This window comes from Tupaia chinensis, unplaced genomic scaffold (genome assembly GCF_000334495.1).
Source record: "Tupaia chinensis unplaced genomic scaffold, TupChi_1.0 Scaffold000117_2, whole genome shotgun sequence".
Taxonomy (NCBI): domain Eukaryota; kingdom Metazoa; phylum Chordata; class Mammalia; order Scandentia; family Tupaiidae; genus Tupaia; species Tupaia belangeri.
The window spans coordinates 5,633,585-5,654,590 of record NW_006159583.1 but is presented as its reverse complement, the minus strand read 5'-3'; the positions used below and the strand labels follow the sequence as shown (position 1 = coordinate 5,654,590).

At 38.5% G+C, this 21,006-nt stretch overlaps 1 protein-coding gene and 1 pseudogene across 1 annotated transcript; both read right to left on the bottom strand.

Moving 5' to 3' along the window:
* Positions 1-2,371: 2,371 nt before the first annotated feature.
* LOC102485676 (trace amine-associated receptor 8) lies at positions 2,372-3,403 on the bottom strand. Its single transcript, XM_006144309.2, has one exon. The coding sequence runs from the start codon at positions 3,398-3,400 to the stop codon at positions 2,372-2,374; it is 1,029 nt and encodes a 342-aa protein (XP_006144371.1). The 5' UTR covers positions 3,401-3,403.
* A 2,839-nt stretch (positions 3,404-6,242) lies between these two features.
* Positions 6,243-6,871, bottom strand: LOC102485253 (high mobility group protein B1 pseudogene; annotated as a pseudogene).
* Positions 6,872-21,006: the final 14,135 nt, after the last annotated feature.

Genomic DNA, 21,006 nt, shown 5'->3' with positions numbered 1-21,006 from the left:
TTTCGGGACTTTGAGCATACACATATCACCCAGTCTGGGACTCAAACTGTATAGTCAACCATGTAAGATTTAACTGCCTTAATCACAACACCACTGGCTATCTTTATTAGCAAAATCCTTCACTTAATTTGTTTTACATGTTTGTCATCTATACCCTAAAAATAGGGAGCATAATATATATATATTTTAATGTGCCAAAGCTAGACATGCTGCCAATGTATGCATTGCCTTCCATTCTGTCAAACCTGATCCTCCATTTATGGAAGTTAACCTTGTTGTTGAAAAATTAGAAACAACTCCAGATTTCTGTCTGTCTTCTGACTTGCTAGAATATCATCAAAAGTCTATTTTTTTCTTTCTTTTTTTTTTTTTTGCCAGATTCCACATGTACTTGCCAATGAGAGAGAGCACCACCCCAATAAGATGTGATCATGACACCATCCCTTTTCTTCCATTTCTCCACTCTGTTGGGATTTGGAACATACAGGCAAGAGCACCTTGTACTTTTCAAGACACCAGGGCTGGAATTCAAACCGTGGTTGGCCATGTGGAATCTGGTTTCAGAAACATTTTTGTATCAAATAAACTCATACTTTAATTCATTTTTTCTATTAATTTTTGCAATTCTTTTATATAATTTTTAAATGTGAGCTATTCTGATATAGTTACTTATTCTTGATTAATGCCCAAAATTTGTTTGAAAGGAGTTAAAAATTCTCTGATTGAAAACTAATGAGGGGAACCAGCAGTTAGCGTAATGGCTATGTCGCTGGACTCCCACGTAGTTGACCGCGGTTCGTGTCCCAGACCCAGTGGCTTAAAACTCACGCCGGGCGCGTGTGCGTGCGTGCCCAAGATCCCGAGAGGAGAATGGAGGAGAAGGGATTGCGGCGTGACCATCCCCCCTGGGGGGTGATTTCTCGCTTTCTGTCTCTATGTCTCTCTCTGTCTGTCTGGCGAGCGCACGCGCCCTACAGTGAAAATCTCTCTCTCAAAAAAAAAAAAAAAAATAATGAGAAAAAAACTAATGATTTTAATAATTGCTTAACAGATATATATGAGAAAAGAAAAAAGTTTTAAGCTTTACTGGAACTTACTTTTGTTGTACGAAATACTATAAATATGCATTCTTAAATGAGTTCTATTGAATAAGCAGAAGAAACTATTCCATAGAGCGAAATATAAAATTAAAATACACATTATTTGCACTATTCCTAATAAATGATTTTGGTTTTATTACCATAAGAATGTTGAACCTGCAACAGTGTGGTGAGGTGAAATACACACTACTTTCAGAGGGGGAGGCTTTTGAGAAAGTTTGGAAAAGTGAATCACACACGCTTTTCAGGTAGTAAATGTTGGTACAGCAATGGCTAATGTTGGAGTTCCCATTTTCTAATAACTACTGTGCCAGTCTTATCATTGTAGATATTTTCCCATTTACAAAATTTGGAGCCACCTCTACTGCTACTACCTGATCCCAAGGCTCAATGACTGGTCCCACAATCTTATGAGTGAACCTTCCAAGATTCTGCACAGTCGTTAAACACAAACTTCTGGGAGTTAGAAACACTAAAAGAAAAAGGAGAAATAGTCATTAAAAAAGCAATAACTAAACAGAACCTTGTGTGGTGGTCAGTTTAGGGGCAAAATTGTCACTGGAAATTCATATGCTGAAGTCCTAATCTCCAGTGCTTCTGTCTTTAAGAAGGAATTAACTGAAAGTGAGGTGTTTGGGGTGACTGACAACCTTATACAAAGAGGAGATTAAGACAGAGACACACCCAGACAGAGACATGAGAACAATGACATGAGGACACAGAACATAGAAGACATCTGGGAGCCAAAGGGAGAGGTCCTTAAAAGAAACCCACCCTGCCAATACCTTATTCTTGGACTTTTAGCCTCTAGAATTAGGAGAACATAAGTGTCTGTTGCTTCAGCCATGTAATCCATGGTGCTTTGTTTTGGTAGCCTTAGAAACAAATACAGTATCACAAAAATCAAGAAACAAATGACCATTTGAAGATAATTGAGAGAAGAGCATAAAAGAGAAGATGATTAGAGATTGCACATTCTAAATGAGATTCAAAATTCAGGAAATTGGAAGAAACAAGACCATGTGGCAACGATGTATACAAAACACTGTGACAGGTGACATATAGAAAGTGCTTTCTCATTTAGTATTTGGTTCAGTAAATATCTTAATAATGTTCTAATGGCTTAATCCTCTTCTGACATAATCCTGAATAATTTGAAAAACAATGTATTTGGTAATTTGTAAAGGCTTTATTAATTTCTTATATTTGATTTCATCAGAAATACATAATTTTTAAAATGTCCATAAATTTCTCTACTTAGCACTTAACACTTACTCTGAAAATAAACTAATGGTTGATGAACTATTCTTTAAAATTTTTCCACTTAAAATAAGCTTTATGGCTTTCCTGAACCAAGGATAAAATAAAGCATAAATCAAAGGATTCATGGCTGAGTTATAATAAGCAATCCAACAGCAAATCTCGTAAATATAGGCAGGTGTTATGAAGCCCATATAAGCATCAATTAACGCATCAATTGTGTACGGTAACCATGAAATCATGAAGGCTAGCACTGTGACCCCCAGGGTTTTCGCTGCTTTTCTCTCTCTCTTCGCCACTCTAGCTTTGTAACTCTCTGAAGATGATTCTGTTTTGCTACCAGTAGTTTCAATTTTTATAGCTTGCTGTTTAGCTACAAGAAAAATCTTACTGTAAAGAATTACCATCACAAGGGTTGGTATGAAGAATAACAGAAAATCTATCAAAACCCAGTCTTGATTCACAGCAACCTGACAGCCACCTACACAGCTGAGAGCACTTACTAGATCTTCCATCCCGTCGTCATTGACCCCTGTGTAGAACACGGCCCCACTGTACAGAACAGGCAGGACCCAGGAGATGCTGATGCACACTCCAGACACAGGCACTGTGAACTTAGTTGGATAGACCAGAGGGTCAGTAACAGCAATGTACCTGTCAATGGAAATGAAGCACAAGTGGAAGAGGGAAGCGAAGCAAAATGCCACATCAAAGCAAATGTGAAGAGTACAAAATTGGGCTCCAAAGTACCAGCAGCTCTCCACAGACCTGACCATACTGAAGGGCATCACAGTCATACCCAACAAGAAATCAGCACAGGCCAGAGAGGCAATTAAGAAATTGGTTGGAGAATGCAGCTGCTTGAAATGCAGAACCGAAGTCATCACCAAAAGGTTTCCAAACAGAGCCAGCAAAGACCCCAAGCCGAACACAGCGTAGAGAATCACACGAGATCCAGGCGAAAAGGAAACTTTAATGCAAGATCCATTCACATTCTCATAGCAGAGCTGCACGGCAGGCTGGGAGAAATTGCTGGCCATGCTTCTGCTGTTTGATGCCTGCTGTGTGTCTGCTCCTTCCTGTAGTAGGAAACGATCATTTTGAACCCTGAAAATGAAAAAAGATAAAACTACATAAACTACATATCTAAATGACTACTTTTACATATTGTCTCATATCGTTTCTGACATTTCAATTACAAAGTAAAAAATCTTTTAAAATTAAAACAAAAATATCGTTCTCTTTTTTGTGACTATGTCTAAACCTCATAGTCAACCACGAGCAAAAATACAAAGAATTTCCTGAGATTAAAAATCACATTATTAATTACCTGAATAAGTGAAGAAATTTAACTTAAATACCTACTCCTTTATACTTGTGAAGCTCTTCCTTGCAAAAGATATTCACATGCAATATTATTCCATTTGTGAAAATTACCTTTGCGTAGTCTTCTCCTTCAAGATAGCCTTGAAGTCAGCCAATCAACTTCACCCATTATAATTCCTCACAAGGAATCCCCTACAGTGTAAGGTGTGAATCATGAAAGGAAATTTACTTTGGATGACTATAATTAGTAAGTTATTCTATGAGACATGGTTTCCTGTGTCCTGCTGCCTTGGAGAAACACATATAATTTTCACAACCAAGAGATTTATGTTCACAACCAACTCAAAATAGTCTAGCCCAGAACTGGACAATAAGATCACTTATTCTCTATTTTTAAAACTGCCTATAGGATTTTCTTGATTCAAGAAAATATTAAAAGGGTGGGATTTTTGTTAATAAACATGGAAAAAGCTGTTATTAAAGGTAACAAAGTATATAAATCTTTGTCCTGTCTTGACCTGTCCTAGTGTTGGATATTTGGTATATAATGTCCCTCTCCCTTGGGCACACAAGTATTCTCAGAGTGTGTCTGTAAGCTCTGCCCTTCAACTCAGCATCCACACAGCTCATTCTCTGATAGGCTTCCTGTCCTGACAACTGCTAAGCAAATATGCAGAGCTAGAATGAGGGCAAGGAATCCGAGATGCACATCTGCCCTTCTCATGGGCCCATCATATCAAACAAATGTAGACAGGTGTCCACCAAGGAATTGCAACCTCCAGACCAGTAATCAGTGGAGACCTGGGTTGATGGTGGCAGGTGGCTTATCCGCATTGAGCAACCCATCAAAAGTGCTGTGGCCCCACAAGGCATGGATGGGGACAACAGCCTATATCCTATGACTGTGGAGAGTGCACATGACCATAGCTCTACTCATGCATACTATATGGAGGCCTTAGCCAGGGTGGGCAGAGATGGAAGTAACCACTAATCCAGGTGGTAAGGGAGAAGTCGGGTAGAGCCCAAAGTGCCAGGGAATGGAGGAGCATGTGGCTGAGGACCCTTTGCAGGGAGAAGAGGACATGGTATAGTGCAGAATCACAGGAGACTGAAGGTTCCCAGACACCAAGAATCCTTGCTCCTTGTCCCTTTGACTTCAGCTATCAAAACAAAACTTCAAAGGAAAAAATAAGAAACACAACATTATTAAATCCCAGTAGCAGGGCTCTGAGCTTCTTTTTCAGTCTCAAGCTCATGAAAATATCCTGCTCATTTCTTTTCAGATTTGAAATGATCTTTTTACAACAACAGCTCAAGTAGAGTCAAAGAACAAGTCATATTGCATTAATTGCAAAACCGCCAGATGAGAAGGTATGGGAGCTGAGGACCAGGTCGTTTTGACAACAGTCTCCCCTGTGCAGACCTTTACCCTTATAATAGTGACAAGGATGTAGGAAATTAGGTTGTCTTAGTTCATTTTGCACAGCTATAAGAGAATACTGCAGACTGGGTAATTTATAACGAACAGAAAATTTTGGCGGCTCATCCTCAGGCAGGCTGAGAAGTCCAATATCAAGGGACCATATCTGCAAAGGACCTTCTTAATATTTCAAAATATGGTAGACAGCACCATATAAGCAAGAGAGAGAAGAATAAGCTCAACTTTATAATCTGCCCACCTTAGGAATAACGAAATTAATCCATTTAAATTGGTTGATTGTTATATACTTCTGATTTTGGAGCACATGGATCACACCCCTGTATTCATTACTATAAGTGTTTATTAAGTGTTCACAGAAGCAAAGGCAATTAGATTAGTCTTAACACAAGCAGAGTTCTTCACAGAAGAGAAGAGTGATGGTACTAGATTTTTAAATTATAATAAAGGTTTATGAATACATATTAAAAAGTCCAAAAGAGTATATTGATCAAGGAATGAAAGTGGAAAAATTAGATGACTTGCTAATGTATTTCAAAGACCATTAAAAAAGAAAAGAAGAGCACTGAAATATATTAAAGTTCAATGCTAGAAATAATTTTTGAAACCATAAGATTAATTATATTTAGTCAGATATTTTATATTCTGTGGTTTTAACTTTGTTATCTTTTTAAATTGTGTTTCATTAGTAGAATTCAGAATGTCAATAAAACAGCTGCACCTTTTTTTTTTTGCAATTAGAGTGGTATTCAGTAGACAAAACAACAATTATTTCATATAGGCTACATCAGAGATAACTGAAGATGGAAAAACTACCATCCCCATATATAACTAATTTGTGCTGTGCACCAGTAAGTACCTCCTTTAAATTTCCATGACAATTTACAACCCCCATACTGTATCAGGTAAGGTTAGTGGCTATTGAAAATACCACCAGGACAGGGCTATCTAAAGACACACTCGGTAGCATGTTAACTATACAAAAAAAGACACTTTACAGTTTAAAAACAAATCTTACATGGCCTTACATCTCAGTTTTTTTCTTAAAAAGGAGGGAGTTGTGCACAGGGCGGTTAAATGTTTTATAGACAAGGGAAAAAAACTACACTAGAACCAACTTATTCATCATCTTCTTCATCTTCATCCTCTTTATCTTTCTTTTTTTCCTCATCTTTTTTGTCTTTTTCCTCCTCCTTCTTTTACTTGCTCTTTTCAGCCTTGACAACTCCCTTTTCTTTTTTTGCTGCATCAGTCTTTTCTTTAACTCAGTATGCAGCAATATCCTTTTCATATTTTTCTTTAAGTTTAGCAGCCTTCTTATAAGGCTGTTTATCACCTGCTGCAATGTTATTCCATATCTCTCCCAGTTTCTTTGCAACATCATGAATGGATAGGCCGGATGTTCTCCTTTGTTTTTTGGGCGATATTCAGAACAGAACAAGAAAAAGGCAGAAGGAGGGCTCTTGGGTGCGTGGAATTCTTGAACTTCCTTTTTGTTTCCATTTAGAGGGGATATAGGTTTTCATTTCTCTTTCATAACGGGCTTTGTCTGCCTTTTCCATATCTTCAAACTTTCCTTTCTCTTTAGCAGACATGGTTTTCCACCTCTTTGAGCACTTCTGAGAAAACTCTGAGAAGTTGATTGAAGCATCTAGGTGCTTCTTTTTGTGCTCCTTCAGGCAAGTTTGCACAAAGATGCCTATGATGACATTTTGCCTCTTGGCCTCCTAGAATCTCCTTTGCCCATGTTTAGTTATCTTTTCTCCACAAGTCACAGAATCGCCCAGTGCCCGTCTAGCTTTCACTTGACCAGGCGCTGTCTCTATGGAGTTCAATGTACTACAATGGCTTTGCGAGCAGGAGCCAGACCTAGCTTTGTTATCTTTAAAATAAGAAGGATGATTACTCTATAGCTAGAAAAGCTAAAATCCATTGAATTTAAAATAAATGGATGATATTCTATATCTGAACGAATTAAAGGTGGATAAAGCAATAGTAAGTAGTCTAGGGTGCCTTTAATCAGTTGAAAAAACACGTCAACATAAGAGAATGTCTCACAAGTAAGGAATAATCATAGTAACAATAGCTCAAGAAAGGTTTATAAATTCAAAGCATGTGTTTAATTAGCCAGAAAAAGTTATATGCTAATACATTATGTTGGTTTACATGAAATTATAAAAATATGCTGCAGGTAGATACTGAAAAGATGTACTCCTTAAATTAAAATAAACAAACAATATCAATTCAATGTTCAGATCAGAACTGAGATATGTCAAGTGGCACTACCAATCTCAGTGTATTTATTTTATCAAAAACATTCAAGTGACAGAGATAAATTACAAAGTAAAGCACTGTAATACACACCGTGTTAAGTGCCAGGTCCAATGCGGCTAGCAGATGTCATTGACTTGACCTAAATGGAAAGGTTTGGAAATGGAGAAAGGGTGTATTAGGCCTGGAGGAACTGGAAGCATGCTGGTGTCCTCCACTGTTAGCTCGCCCCTTCTCTTAGGTTGACAAAGTCCTTGTTGTGCCCCATCAGTGTGGTTACTCTCACCCTTGTCACAGAAGCTGTCTGTGTTTCAGTCCCATGCTCTCAACCTGACTGCTGCAGTGAACACAGGCTCATTTACTTCCTCCTGTAAGTCCCAGAACTTGTTGGCAGATGTCTTTTTTTTTTTTTTTTTTTTTTTGCCCCCCAGGGACAGCTTTGAAACCACAGTGTAAGTGGGAAGATCTAGGCACCAGGACAGCTCTTGGCAGCAGCTCTCATCCAGTGATCAATGGGAGTTGGTGTGTAACCTCTAGCTCTATTACCAACTAGGTGGGATGGCTCTACACTGTGAGCTTTACTTACTTTGGTGGCCTGTCATCCCCACGGTGGACCTTGCACGGGATGCTTTTTTTGCTCCTCTCACTTTCCCATACCAATGCTGGTAGTTTCTTCCCTGCCCCAAGAAACTTCATTCAGTGAAATATTTGTCTTAGGGTCTACTCTTGGATAACCCAAACTAAGTTACCTTTTCCACTCATCCTGGTTGATGACTTGTTGCTTAGTAGAACTTTATAGTTTTAAAATTTTTAAGAGTGTAATGACTCTCTCTAGAGACAGAGTGACAGAGAGAGAGAGAGTTGGAGGGGGAAGCACCCCTTGATGGGACAGGGTCTAGACAAAAATATTTGTCGTTCATTTCTCCATCCTGCTAAGATTTTGGACCAGTGAATTTTCTGAAGTGGCAGGCTGGGATTCAAACCATGTAGGTGACCATGCAGGATATAGCTCAGTTAACCACTAGGTCACAGGACCAGCCAATTAGGAAAATTTTTGAATAAGTCAAATCTTATCCACTGCATTAAAATTTAGTTCTCTTAACTTCAGCATAACAGGTCAATATGTAAACAAATAATAAAAATGCAATGTGTGGATTAATAGAGTGTGGATATGTATGTGTGTGTACATATATATATACATTTTTTTACAAAATTTATGGAAATGCATATTATGAAAAAACTATGCATAGGGGTTTCAAAGTGTTTCTGCCTCAACATTAACCATACTTAATTTACATTTTTCCATAAATTTTTGAGGTCTTATGATAAAATAGAATGGAATAACAACATAATGGAGAAATTAGTTTTTCCAAGTGTGTGTTGGGAAGATTTATCAATAGGTTAAGGCTTGTGGTTTGGGGAAAGAGATTGAGTGTAAAAACAAGGAAGACTATGCAGAAGAGTGGCCACTGTGTGCAAAGTGTTGCAGAAGGGAAAGTCTAGGGCGTCAGGAAGCATTGAGAAGAAGTGCTGATTTGCTGAGATGGACTATTCATATGGAATAAAGGGGCCAGTAAGTGGCATCATGGTTTGGTGCTGGACTTCCACACGACCGACAGTGGTTCGATCCTGGACCCTGTGGCTTGATTTCTCAATCTCTCTCTCTTTCTTTTTTTCTCTCTCTGGTGAGCACATGTAAATTTAAAAATAATAAGAAATAAAATTAAATAATTCTTTTTTATAAAAGGAGTAATGCACTCAGGGCTATGAATGATCCTATATGAATTCATTTTGTCAGGCACCTTGAATTTATTCAAAGATCAGTGAGCTGGAGAGAAGGACACAAAATACACTTTGTGACAGGCACACATCTTATCTACTATACACTCAGGTGTGCTCTAAGTATAATCGATTTTTCTACAAGTCACTTAAATTTGTTTATAAGCTTGTATTCAACTGAGTGCAAGAGGTAAATCTCAGTAAATTTAAAGTTATGCCTTTTTCTTGTTTTTTTCTCTAGGGTAGCATTTTATTTCCAACACCTTATCTCTACATGGTTAGCTGTAGGTGCTCTTGTGGTCTGTCTCCAGGAATGCATTTCTCTAACTCTCATGAGCACATTGAGCAATATTCTCCTTTTGAGAAGGGAAGTGCTCCTTGTAACCTGTTGAAGTCTCCTTTTCCATTACATTTGGCATAGGTCTCTGTATCTTGTGACTGGAGCTGACGTGTTGAGCTCAGCCATGCCGCCATTGCTGGGAAAAGCTGTTGTAGGTTTTTTGTTTGTTTGTTTTTAGGTTTTTGCCAAAGAGCACATTCACTCATCTGAGAGAGACAATGAGAGTTAAAGTGAGAAATCACTCCTGCTTTTCCAGGGAAGATGGCTACACTGCAATCAATTCTTTTCATGGGATTTTGAGTTTGTATGCACATGTATCCAGCATGGTGTAGAAGAATCCAACCTGGGACTCGAACTGCAGTTGGCCATAAGGGAGTCCAGTGTCTTAAACGCCATGCCACCTGCCAGTCCCTCCAAAAGTTCAGTTTTTAAAGTCATGTCAAGTCTAAGATTTGGAATGTTAAAAATCATCTTTCATGTTCCCATACTTTCTAAATGCTGTGCTGGCAATCCATGGTTCTAAAAGCCTCATTTTACTTTTGGTTCTTGTTTTTAAATTTCCTTTGCTAATTACATGGAAGCATCCATGTAATGAAAAATTGAACGAAGTCTTTTCAAGCAGAGTCCTTTGAAGTCCTCTGACATTTCTGAAATCAGCCATGAGTACTAAGATGTTATTCAACTGTCAACCAATACTATTACAGGGTCATAATCTAGTTACTATATCCAGGGTTCTTAATCAGTTTTTTAGTTCAAATATTCACAGTATGAGACATTTGAAAAAAAATACCTGATAGTCTTCCACATGTGTCAATAGTCGGGATGGTTCTCAGAATATAAGTCAGGTACTAGGGATGATTGGGATATTCTAAGATTCTGTGGAAGGACTTTCCTATCCACTCATCTCTTGCTGTGCTCTCTAACCTTTGTTACTTAAGGAATTCTGGATTTTAATTTATCATAGCCAAGACCCTCCATATCCATGACTCCCCATTCATGGATTCAACTGAACATGGATCAAAAAATAATGGCTGCATCTCTACTGAACATGTACCATTGTTATTTTTTCCATGTCAGCTTTTTGCTAAGCAATACAGTCTAACAATTGTTTGCATAGCCTTTACATGGTACTATATATTGTAAATGATTTCAAGTGTACATGAGGATATGTATAGGTTTTATGAAAATACGTCACCATATTGTATAGTGAGCATACATAGATTTTGGAATTCTCGTTGAGGCAAAGGAGGAATGTCCTGCAATTAACCACCCATGGTTACTGGCAGATGAGCAAATTAGCAAACGTTTGAATTCATTTTCACTATGGTACCTAACCATATGATCCTGCGGGTAATCTGGGGGATGGGTTTTGGTAGTTTCCACTCTCCTGAATGTAGAGCATATTTAACTTTTTTTTTTTTTTGAGAGGTTTTTGCTATAGGGCGTGTGCGCTCACCAGACAGACAGAGAGAGACAGAGAGATAGAAAGCGAGAAATCACCCCCCAGGGGGTATGGCCATGCTGCAATCCCTTCTCCTCCATTCTCCTCTCAGGATCTTGGGCACGCACACACACGTGCTTGCTGTGAGTTTAAGCCACCAGGTCCGGGACTCTAACCACAGTTGACTACACAGGAATCCAATGACATAGCCATTATGGTTACTGCTGGTCCCTCCCTACAGGGTGCTCACACCATATTCCACCTTCAGCCTCAGCCTCAGGCAGGCAGGATCACGCACTGTTGCACACTCCCGGTGAGTACAGGGATACTGCAGGACATGGATCCAGGACTTTCCCATGTGGCTTTGACAAGGAGTAGCATTGCATTATCACATTGACACCATGCTGGCCTTTGGCATGTTATAATGTGGTTGGCCTTTAGCATGTTATAATGGCTTCATAATAATCCACTACATAGATCTAATATAATTTAAATTAGGCCATACTGACATTGTTTTTCTCCAGTTAGGTTATTTGTTATTCAGTACATACATTGTCAAGTTCGCTTATTTACCTGACCCTTCTTAGGGGCACTTATTGGACATGGCATATGTATCTTTTAATTTTTTTAAAGAATTATTTTATTTAACTTTATTTATTTATTTTCATTTTATGAGAGTAGGACAGAGTGAGAAAGAGAGTGCGAGAGAGAAAGTGAGAAAGCAATCTACCAGGTATGGGAATCAAACCATGAACCATGGTTTGCCATGTGGGATTCCAATGCTCTTACCACCACGCTACTTACCATCCCTTTATCCTTTATTTTTTTTTATTGCCAGAGGGCACTCATGCTAGAGACATAGAGACTTACTGAGACAAGAGATGAAGGAAAGAATAACAACCTCCTCCCATGAGGCATAGTCACACCTCAGTCTCTTCTCTTCCTTTTTCCGTCTTGTCAGGATTTAAGACAAGCACAGACGTATGCCCAGCATGTTCTTCAAGATGCTGCCAGGACTGAATTGCAGTTGGCCATGTGGAATCTGGCTTCCTTAAACACTAGGCTATGGGGTCAGCTTTCTTTTAAATTCTTATAACAAATTTTTAATGCTCCTCAGAAAGGATATATGAAATTTTATCCTCATGAAATGAATATGAGCATGATAGACTCTTATGAGAGTTCTGAATTCCTCACATTCTAATTATCACCATGTGTTATTAATCTTGTTAATATATTCCAACTTGACATATAAAATGCTATTTTATTTTTGAAAGCAGTTTAGATTATATTCAATGTTTTCATTTTAATGTATTTATTAGTTTTTTATTTATTTCCTTGATAATATTTCCTGTTTTTTTGTGTCCTGGCATATTGGTTTTGGTCTTACTGTTTTATAAAAGACCTTTTTATTTTTATAGCTATTAATCCTTTCTTCATAGCGTATGAGACCAATAGTTTTTCAAAGGCATATTTTCTTAACTTGGTGTTGTTTTCTCTTGAGGTTTAAAAATTTTAATTTGAAAGCATGATTTTATACATGTTTTCTGCTATGATTTTATTAGTTAAAAAATATCAAAACAATATGTTCTTTTAAATTTTTAACATCTAGAAGGAATCACTTTTATGTTGCAAATAATATATCGAAAAATAATCCACAATACTTTTGCAAAAAACTATTCGTTTTTCTGGAAAGTCATGACTCCTTTTTGCATGGAGAAATATATCATGACTTTCCTGATGACCTAATACATATGCCATAGCCATTTCTTAAATGATCTATCCTCCCATAATGCATTTTTTAACACCAATAACACACAAACTTTGGATAGAGCTTATAGAGACTAGGCTAGAAACTGGGTCAACATTATGACTGGTAGATAAAGCAACAAACCTCATGGGATGAGGAAAACATACACACAAGACAACTGCATTTCAGAAATATTGCTATTTACTCATATTTATCACCACATCACAAAAACATTCACCGACATATACACTGTGAGTCTGTCCTGAGTCTGACATGGGTGATGAATAGGATCTAGGGATTTGTTGGGAGCTGCAGAAAGCCTGGGTCCTGAGAAACAGACTGTTGTAGCAGAAAGCAGAATCCCTCCCATTTAGAAAAGAATATCCATACAAAACTTTAACAGGGACCAGAGAACTGGGACACCTCTGGAAGTGATAGAAGTTAAGCATGAAGAAAGGCCCAAGAATTAACAACTGACAAAACACGCAAGTGGGTAGATTTGAGGAAAGTGGAAAATATAAATCTTGGGTCAATTTTCATTGAGAAAATGCATATCTAGCTAATGCTTCAAGATGCCCTGTAGTTTACAAAGTACTAGTAAATCTTCATTACATCAAGAAATTCCATAATTTCAAATTTAGCCTGATTTAGAAAATAAATTCATGGTTATGAACTCTCTTTTAATATTTGGTCACTAATAGTTACTTTCATTGCTCATCTGAAAAGAATTTCATGTTAGGTAGATTCTTTATACAATTCAAACAATATATAGTAATTGAATGTTTTAAAAAATGAGAATAAATAATAATAATTGAAAAAAATGATGTAAAGCAATTTGATGATGATGATGTGGATAGTAATGTCTTTGTCTTGACTGATATGCATGATAATTGTGCTGGAAAAAAGAAATGTAATACATATTACATTTACTATCTGTAAAGATATTTATGATTCAATATAATATGAAAAAGATTACTATAATAAGTAAAATTAAATTAAAAAATACAAAAATCAAAAACAAAAAAACTGATTTGTAATGAAAAAAAAAAAACCACCTCAGGTGGACACCTGTAAAATTAAAAATCAAATTTCCATAACTAATCTTTAATTACCTTTTTAAACAATTATAAGCCATGCGGATTCCCCAGCGAGACAGAAAAAGGCAGAGAGTGCTCACTAGTGGAACAGGGTCACGACACAAGTTTTTCCCCCTCTCTCTCCATTCTGTTGATGGTACTTGAGGACTGACTCAGGTAAACCTGCCACGCACTTGCGCATGTGTGCCCCAGATGCCAGCAGGATGGAGAAATGGAGGAGGATTGTGATACGACGGTGTCTCACTGAGACTCTCTCTCTCTCTGTTTGGCTAGTGCACGTGCCTTCTGATAATTGAAAGAAATAGAGTTGTTTTTCAGTCACAGTTTTCTTTCCAGTTTTCTCTCCCTCCTTCCAATGTCCCTCTCTCCTCGGCCTCCTGTTAATTACTCTGTGTCTGTCCAGGAAATGGAAAACATTCCACTATTCTCTTTCTTTTTTTTTCTTTTATTATTTTTTCTTCACATTTCATTGTGGTGCATCCCCATAGCACACAATATAGTCTTTCAAGGTATGCATGTAGTTCTCTTTCACACTGCCTCATGTCACTGGATATTTCTGAAATCACCGTGACTTTAGAGCATCCAAGTTATATTTCACACCAGTTTCCTTAGCGTTTTGGTAATAGTTTTTATAGTTTTTACCAAGAGTGTTTGTGTGTGCTCACCAGACAGAGAGAAAGAAAGAGAGAAAAAAGCGCTCATCTCATGAGAATTTGGAGCATGTACACACACACACTCAGCATGTTCTCAGGACACCAGGGCCAGGACTCCGGCTGCAGCCAGCCCTGTGGGTGTGGCTTTTCCCCCAAGTCTACCACTGCACTACAGGGCTGGCCCGCAGTGCTTACTTTACAGCTTTTTATCTGTCTACTGTACAGGTATGTGCTACCAGAAATCATAAATAAATAATAGAAAATCCAGAAAGCCCTATATGTAGCTCCTATAAATCACAGGGCACAGAATCAGGTGTGTAAAACATGTAACTGATTTTTCTTGCTGCATTGTGTTTGTTTTTGTTTTGTTTTGCTTTTGTTTGTTTGTTTTGAGAAGAAGAGATTGTTGCCATAGGGCACATGTGCTCACAAAAAGGCAGGCAGTGACAGAAAGATAGAAAACGAAAAATCACCCTCCCTGGGGGATAGCCATGCTGCAATCCCTTCTCCTCCAGTCTCATCCTAGATTTTGGTCATGCACGCGCATGTGCCTGGTGTGAGTTTTAAGCCACTGGGTCTGGGACTTGAACCATGTTTGACTACGTGAGAGTCCAGTGATGTAAACACTATGCCGTCTGCTGTCCCCATGTAATTGTATCTTAATTCAAACAAGACATTAGCAGCATGTGTGATTATCCCATATATCTAGTTGATCTACATGCCTTTAATCAGTTTTTTTCTTTAATGTATCCACCATATCTATTCTCAAATACTGTGTCTACTTGGTTCATCCCACTCTATACCTTTGGAATCCATATGTCACTTCTTTTAGACATTTTCATTATGCCTTGTATAACTCACACTGTTTTCTCTGTTTTCCAAATTTTTTTCGTCAGGGCTCTTCTTTAGAATTTTTTTCTTAATCTATATTTAGTTTACTAATCCTCTTTTGTAGTTTGTAATCTACTGTTAGACCATAATAGTGCTCTTGATTTTAGTATTGTATTTCTTATAAATGTCAGTTTCCTGGTGAAATTCGTTTTAAAGAACCGTATCTCTTAGTTCCTGCATCCAATTTACCTGAGGGTCTTTCTTCCTCTTTTGTCTACCATTATTTGACCCTATCTTATGAAATGCAGTGTTATTTTTATTGAGTGCACGTAAATGAGTGTGAAAAATTATTGTAGAGCTTCTGAATTATGTTTTTGTTGTTGTCGTTTTACCCCAAAGAGGGTTTCACTTTCCTCTGCCTGGCAGAGTAGAAGCAGATCAGGGACTGCGATATGTCCAATTTGGATTTCAGACTTTGTGAGGCCAGTCTGTTTCTGAGTTTCCCTTCCTCCAAGAGGTCTCTACTGAAATTTCGTGGTGCTGTCTGGGTCCTTCCCCTGTGGGAGCCCTTGAACTCCACATTTTACCTCCCCAGCTTTGTGAGACTGCAAACCTCTGCTTAGCTTCTTAGCAACTGCATTCTATTTTGTTTCTCAGGTTCCAGCCACAGAGCAGTTTAGACATAGCAAAACACCTGGAAGGCAAAACCCGCACAGCGTGCCACACCCAGGCTCTGCTATTCTCATTTCCTTGGATTCTGGCCCCTGAAACTCTGGCTCCTTGGGTTCCTGAAGTATAACATTTTTCCTAACAGTTCTTTGAGGTTGTCCACAGCTCCAGTCCACCACTTTCTGCTTAGCCTTGACTTGCATGTATCAGAGAAGAAATAGATGCTACTGGGATTATAAGGATCACTGCAGGGCCAGCAGGTGGTATAGTGGTTAAGGTGGCTGGATCCCACATGGCCAACACAGGGTTCGAACCCCTGACACAAGGACTTGCAAAACATGCCAGATGTATGTGTGCTCCTAAAATCCCAAGAAGAGAATAAAAAAGTGATTACAGTGTGGTCTTCCCCTCTGAGGGGTGCTTTCCTTGCTCTCTTCCCTCATCTGTCCCTGGTGAGCACATGTGCACTTCAGCAATTTTTTAAAAAAGAATCATCAGAGAAGGCCCAGCCCACATCAATGTGTTTCTCTTTCTTCTATAATTTTGTACACCAATTGCAGGCTGTCCTGGTTGATTTTCAGTACCTTAAACAATTATTCTCTAGCTGCAGTTGAGTTTTTATACTTATTCTTCATAAGGGGGGATGGTTTGATAGAAGTATTTCATCATAGCACAATCAGAAGATTCACTCCTTGATCCTACAACTTTGGTATTTTGTTTTATTTGTATATTTTGTCATCATTTATTCATTTATATTTTCTCATTTTCATTTTGATGTCTTCCTGATCCCATGAAGTTTTATATCAGACCACCATTCCTTATCTTCAGAGTCTTTTAGTCCCATACCTGCCTACTTATTCTGACCGTTACCACCAAGACCACCAAACACATTAGTGCCATGTGGTTCCACTGTCTGAAGCCAGTGCCCAGCAATTCTAGCATTCTCCACCATCTCTAATCTCAAGTGGTGTGGGGATTCACCTTTGCAGTGGCCATTAAAGTGACCAAGTGGCCATACCCTGAAATTTTAGGGAATGAGCTTTCTTCAACATTGGTTTCGACCTGTGGGACAGGAGTGAGGAGACTGCCGGGACATGGATAATGTTTCTCTATAACTTGTCTGATGAGCAATGATGTCTGGGTTCTTTGTGGCTGGAGAAGCAGAGACCAGTCAGATATATAACTTCCACTTTTTAAAATGGCTTATAGGGAACCAGCAGTTAGCGTAATGTCTATGTCGCTGGACTCCCACGTAGTCGACCGCGGTTCGTGTCCCGAACCCGGTGGCTTAGAACTCACATCGGGCGCATGTGCGTGCATGCCCAGGATCCTGAGAGGAGAATGGAGGAGAAGGGATTACGGCGTGACCATCCCCCTTGGGGAGTGATTTCTCGCTTTCTGTCTCTATGTCTCTCTCTGTCTGTCTGGCGAGTGCACGTGCCCTATAGCGAAAACCTCTAAAAAAAAAAAAGAAAGAAAAGAAAAGAAAATGGCTTAAACACTGGGACCAACAGATGGCATAATTACATCACTGGACTCCGATGTAGTCGGCTGCAGTTCAAGTCTGAGTCCCAGTGGTTTAAAATTCATGCCGGGCGCATATTGGCGCATGCCCAAAATACTGAGAGAAAAATGAAAGAGAAGGGATTGCGACATCGCTATCCCCGGTGGGGGAGTGATTTCTCACTTTCTATCTCTCTGTTTCTCTCTGTATCTCTGATGAGTGCACACATCCTATACCAAAAATTTCTCTACAAAGACAAACAAACAAACAGCTTACACTTCTCTCCCGAAGTTTCCAAACTTGATTATTACTTCCTTGAATATAGTCAGCTATACTAAAATTTACTGGGCCCACTATGGTAGCATGTGCTGATTGATGCTGCTGCTCAGCAGGTTGAGGACACATAAGTGGTCCAGGTTCGATTCCTGACTCACCTTAAGGACTGGACTAGGTGTGTGCGTATAGTCCTGGCTACTCAGGAGGTTGAACAGAAGAAGGATTTTGACAGAGCAAGAATCCTTCTTTAAAAATGGTAACAAAACAAGACAAAAAACTGTTAGATGTATTCAACCCTGTTATTTTAAAGTATCACACTGATTTTCCTATTGTTCAATTTAATTTTTTCTAGTATTTATGTGGGTTTTTGTAATATTTGTTCTAATTATTTTTTTATTGAGTTTAAACCTGTCTATGAAAAATTGATGTCCATGGTATGAGAACCAGGTTGACATTATCTTTTTCCAGAGAAAATAGACATTCAATTCTGGCATGCAACTAGAACTAGGATTCTTAGATTATCTAATTTCCATTATAGATATTTAGTCAATTAGAAATAAAAGTTTTCCAGGTTTTAATAAAAAAGTTGATGTGGCATGACCAGTCCCCTCTTGTCCCTCTGTGTCTCCTTCTACGTGTGCATGTGCCCAGCATGGGATTCAAAATCTCATTGGCCACTTGGGATCTGTCTCAGTCTGCACAGTTCTTAACTGCTATGCTGAGGCCAGGGCCTTTATCTGATATTTTTAAGATTTTTACAGAGCCAGCCAATGGCCTCATGGTTACATCGCTGGACTCCCACATAGTCAACTGCGATTTGAGTCCCAAATCTGGTGGCTTAAATCTCACTCCAGGCACATGTGCGTACATGCCCAAGATCCCAGGAGGAGAATGGAGAAGAAGGGAATGGCCATCCCTCCTTCGGGGGGTGAGGGACATGATTTCTCGGCTTCTCTCTGTCTCTCTGTCCCTCTGGCAGTACACATGCCCTACAGCAAAATCCTCTCTCTGAAAAAATTTTTAAAAAGATTTAAAAAAATACTTTTTCAAATTTTGTAGGGTTCCTCAGCAGAGCATTGCTGTGTCTAACCTGTTCTGCCATTGTGGGCAGCAGGTGTGTAACACAGGAAGTGTGGAATGACTGCAGGAAGAAAGCTGTCTTAGCTGGTTCGTGTTGTATAACCTCAAATCATTAAATTTTGATAAATTTCAATCTGAGAAAACTGAATAATTGTGGGAAATATATTCCTCTATTTCTGCTCCTAAATCATAGAAAGAGTTGTAGGTGCCACACGGGACTAGTTCTCCATAGTATGGTAGACTTTGACAAATGTATTTTAAGTCACATCATTTGCAAATTATGATTTGTTTTTCTTTTTAGGTTTTTGTCTTAGGGTGTGTGGGCATTCACCAGAGATGGGGGCGAGGAGTGAGAAATCATCCATTGGGTGGATGGCTACACAGCAGTCCCTTCTCCATTCATTTCCTGGGATTTGGGATCCACACACAAGCATCCGGAGTGACTTTCAAGCCACCACTACGGTCTGGGACTAGAACTGCAATCGGCCATGTGAGAATCCAGTGCTTTAACCACCACACCACTAGCTAGCCTCACAAATAATGATATTTTAACTTCCCATTTTTAATTTTCTTGTATCTATCTATGAATGAACTAGTACTTCTAAGGCAATGCTTATACAATGTGATAACATTAGACCATCATTATTTTTAGAATTCTTTATTTTATTTATGTGTCATTATCATTTTTTAATTTGCTAGAGGGCACATGTACTCACCAGAGAGAGGAAAAGCTAGAAAGGAAGATTCCAAGTCTATAACTTGGACTATGGATGGCCCCATGGAATCCAGCACTCCCACCACCACCTCACCCGCTGATCCTGGACCATTTTACCTTCATTTGGATCCTAAAGAGAATGTCTCATCTCTAAGTATGTGCTCAATTTTAATGATAAATATACTTTTATCATAGTGGTGAAGGAAATAATAATCAAACTAACTTAGAGAATAGATCTTCGGTGGGACTCAGATCTTTTATTCTTATGGTCAGTACTAACATGACATTGTGTCTTAATGCATACTCTAGGAGTGATAATGTGATAGGCTTAGCCAGGTCTATGAATGAGTTTTCTTGGAATCATGAGTCCAACTCTGTCACAATCATCAATAGCCAGGGAGGTTCCTGTGTGATGCAACAAAGGCATTTTATGCTTGTGTGATCAGAAAGCCACTTTGGAAAGCCTGTCATGAAGAATGTGGAAGACTGCAGTCTCCCATCTTCTCTCCTTTGTTAAGTTGCACCACTTATTACACGTTCAAGAGAAACTCCATGATTAGAATGATATTGGAGGTTTTGACATCACTCCTAAAAAAATTTTCTACACAAAGAATAAATTAAAAATGAAACATTATATTGATCTTTGAATGTCTGTCACTTTGACTGTTCACAGTTTAATTTAATAAAAATGCAATATTTTGGAACATTCATTGAAAAGGACTATTATCTAACTCTATGTGGGGGGGGGGGCAGAGAGAGGGTATGTGCACCAGAAAGAGAGACAGAGACACAGCTATGGAGAGACTGAGAAAAAGAGGGAAAGTGAGAAAACATTCTCTTTGGGGGCTGGTAATGCCACAACTTCTTCTCCTCTCTCTCTCTATCCTTTCAGGACATTGAACATACACATAGCACCCAGTTTGGGACTCAAACTGCATAGTCAACCATGTAAGATACAGCTGCCTTAATAACTACACTTCTGGTTTTTTTTATTATCAAAATCCTTCAGTTAATGTCTTTTTTACTCAAAAATAAAGTCCATTTTTAATGTAATTTTTATTTATTTTTTAAAAGCTATTTGATGATGACTTTTTAAAAAATTAATTAATTAATTATTTTAAATTTTTTTCATTTCATTTTCTTCCATACATTCAATCACATTATTACTTGTCTTACTTTAATTTTTTCTCTTTTTGTTAGAGTCCACATGTACTCACGCGTGCAAGAGAACTAAATTCCAGTAAGATGTAATCATGCCACACTCACTTTTCTTCCATTTCTCCACTCTGTTGGGATTTGGAACATACAGGCACAGGCACCTTGCATTTTTCAAGACACCAGGGCTGGAATTTAAACCATGGTTGGCCATGTGAAATCTGGTTTCCTTAACCACTATGCTTTTCCCTAACCTCAGGTCTCTGTAAAAAAAGCCCATATTCCCTCTGGCAAAAAAAAAAAAAAAAAAAAAGGGGTCAAAGC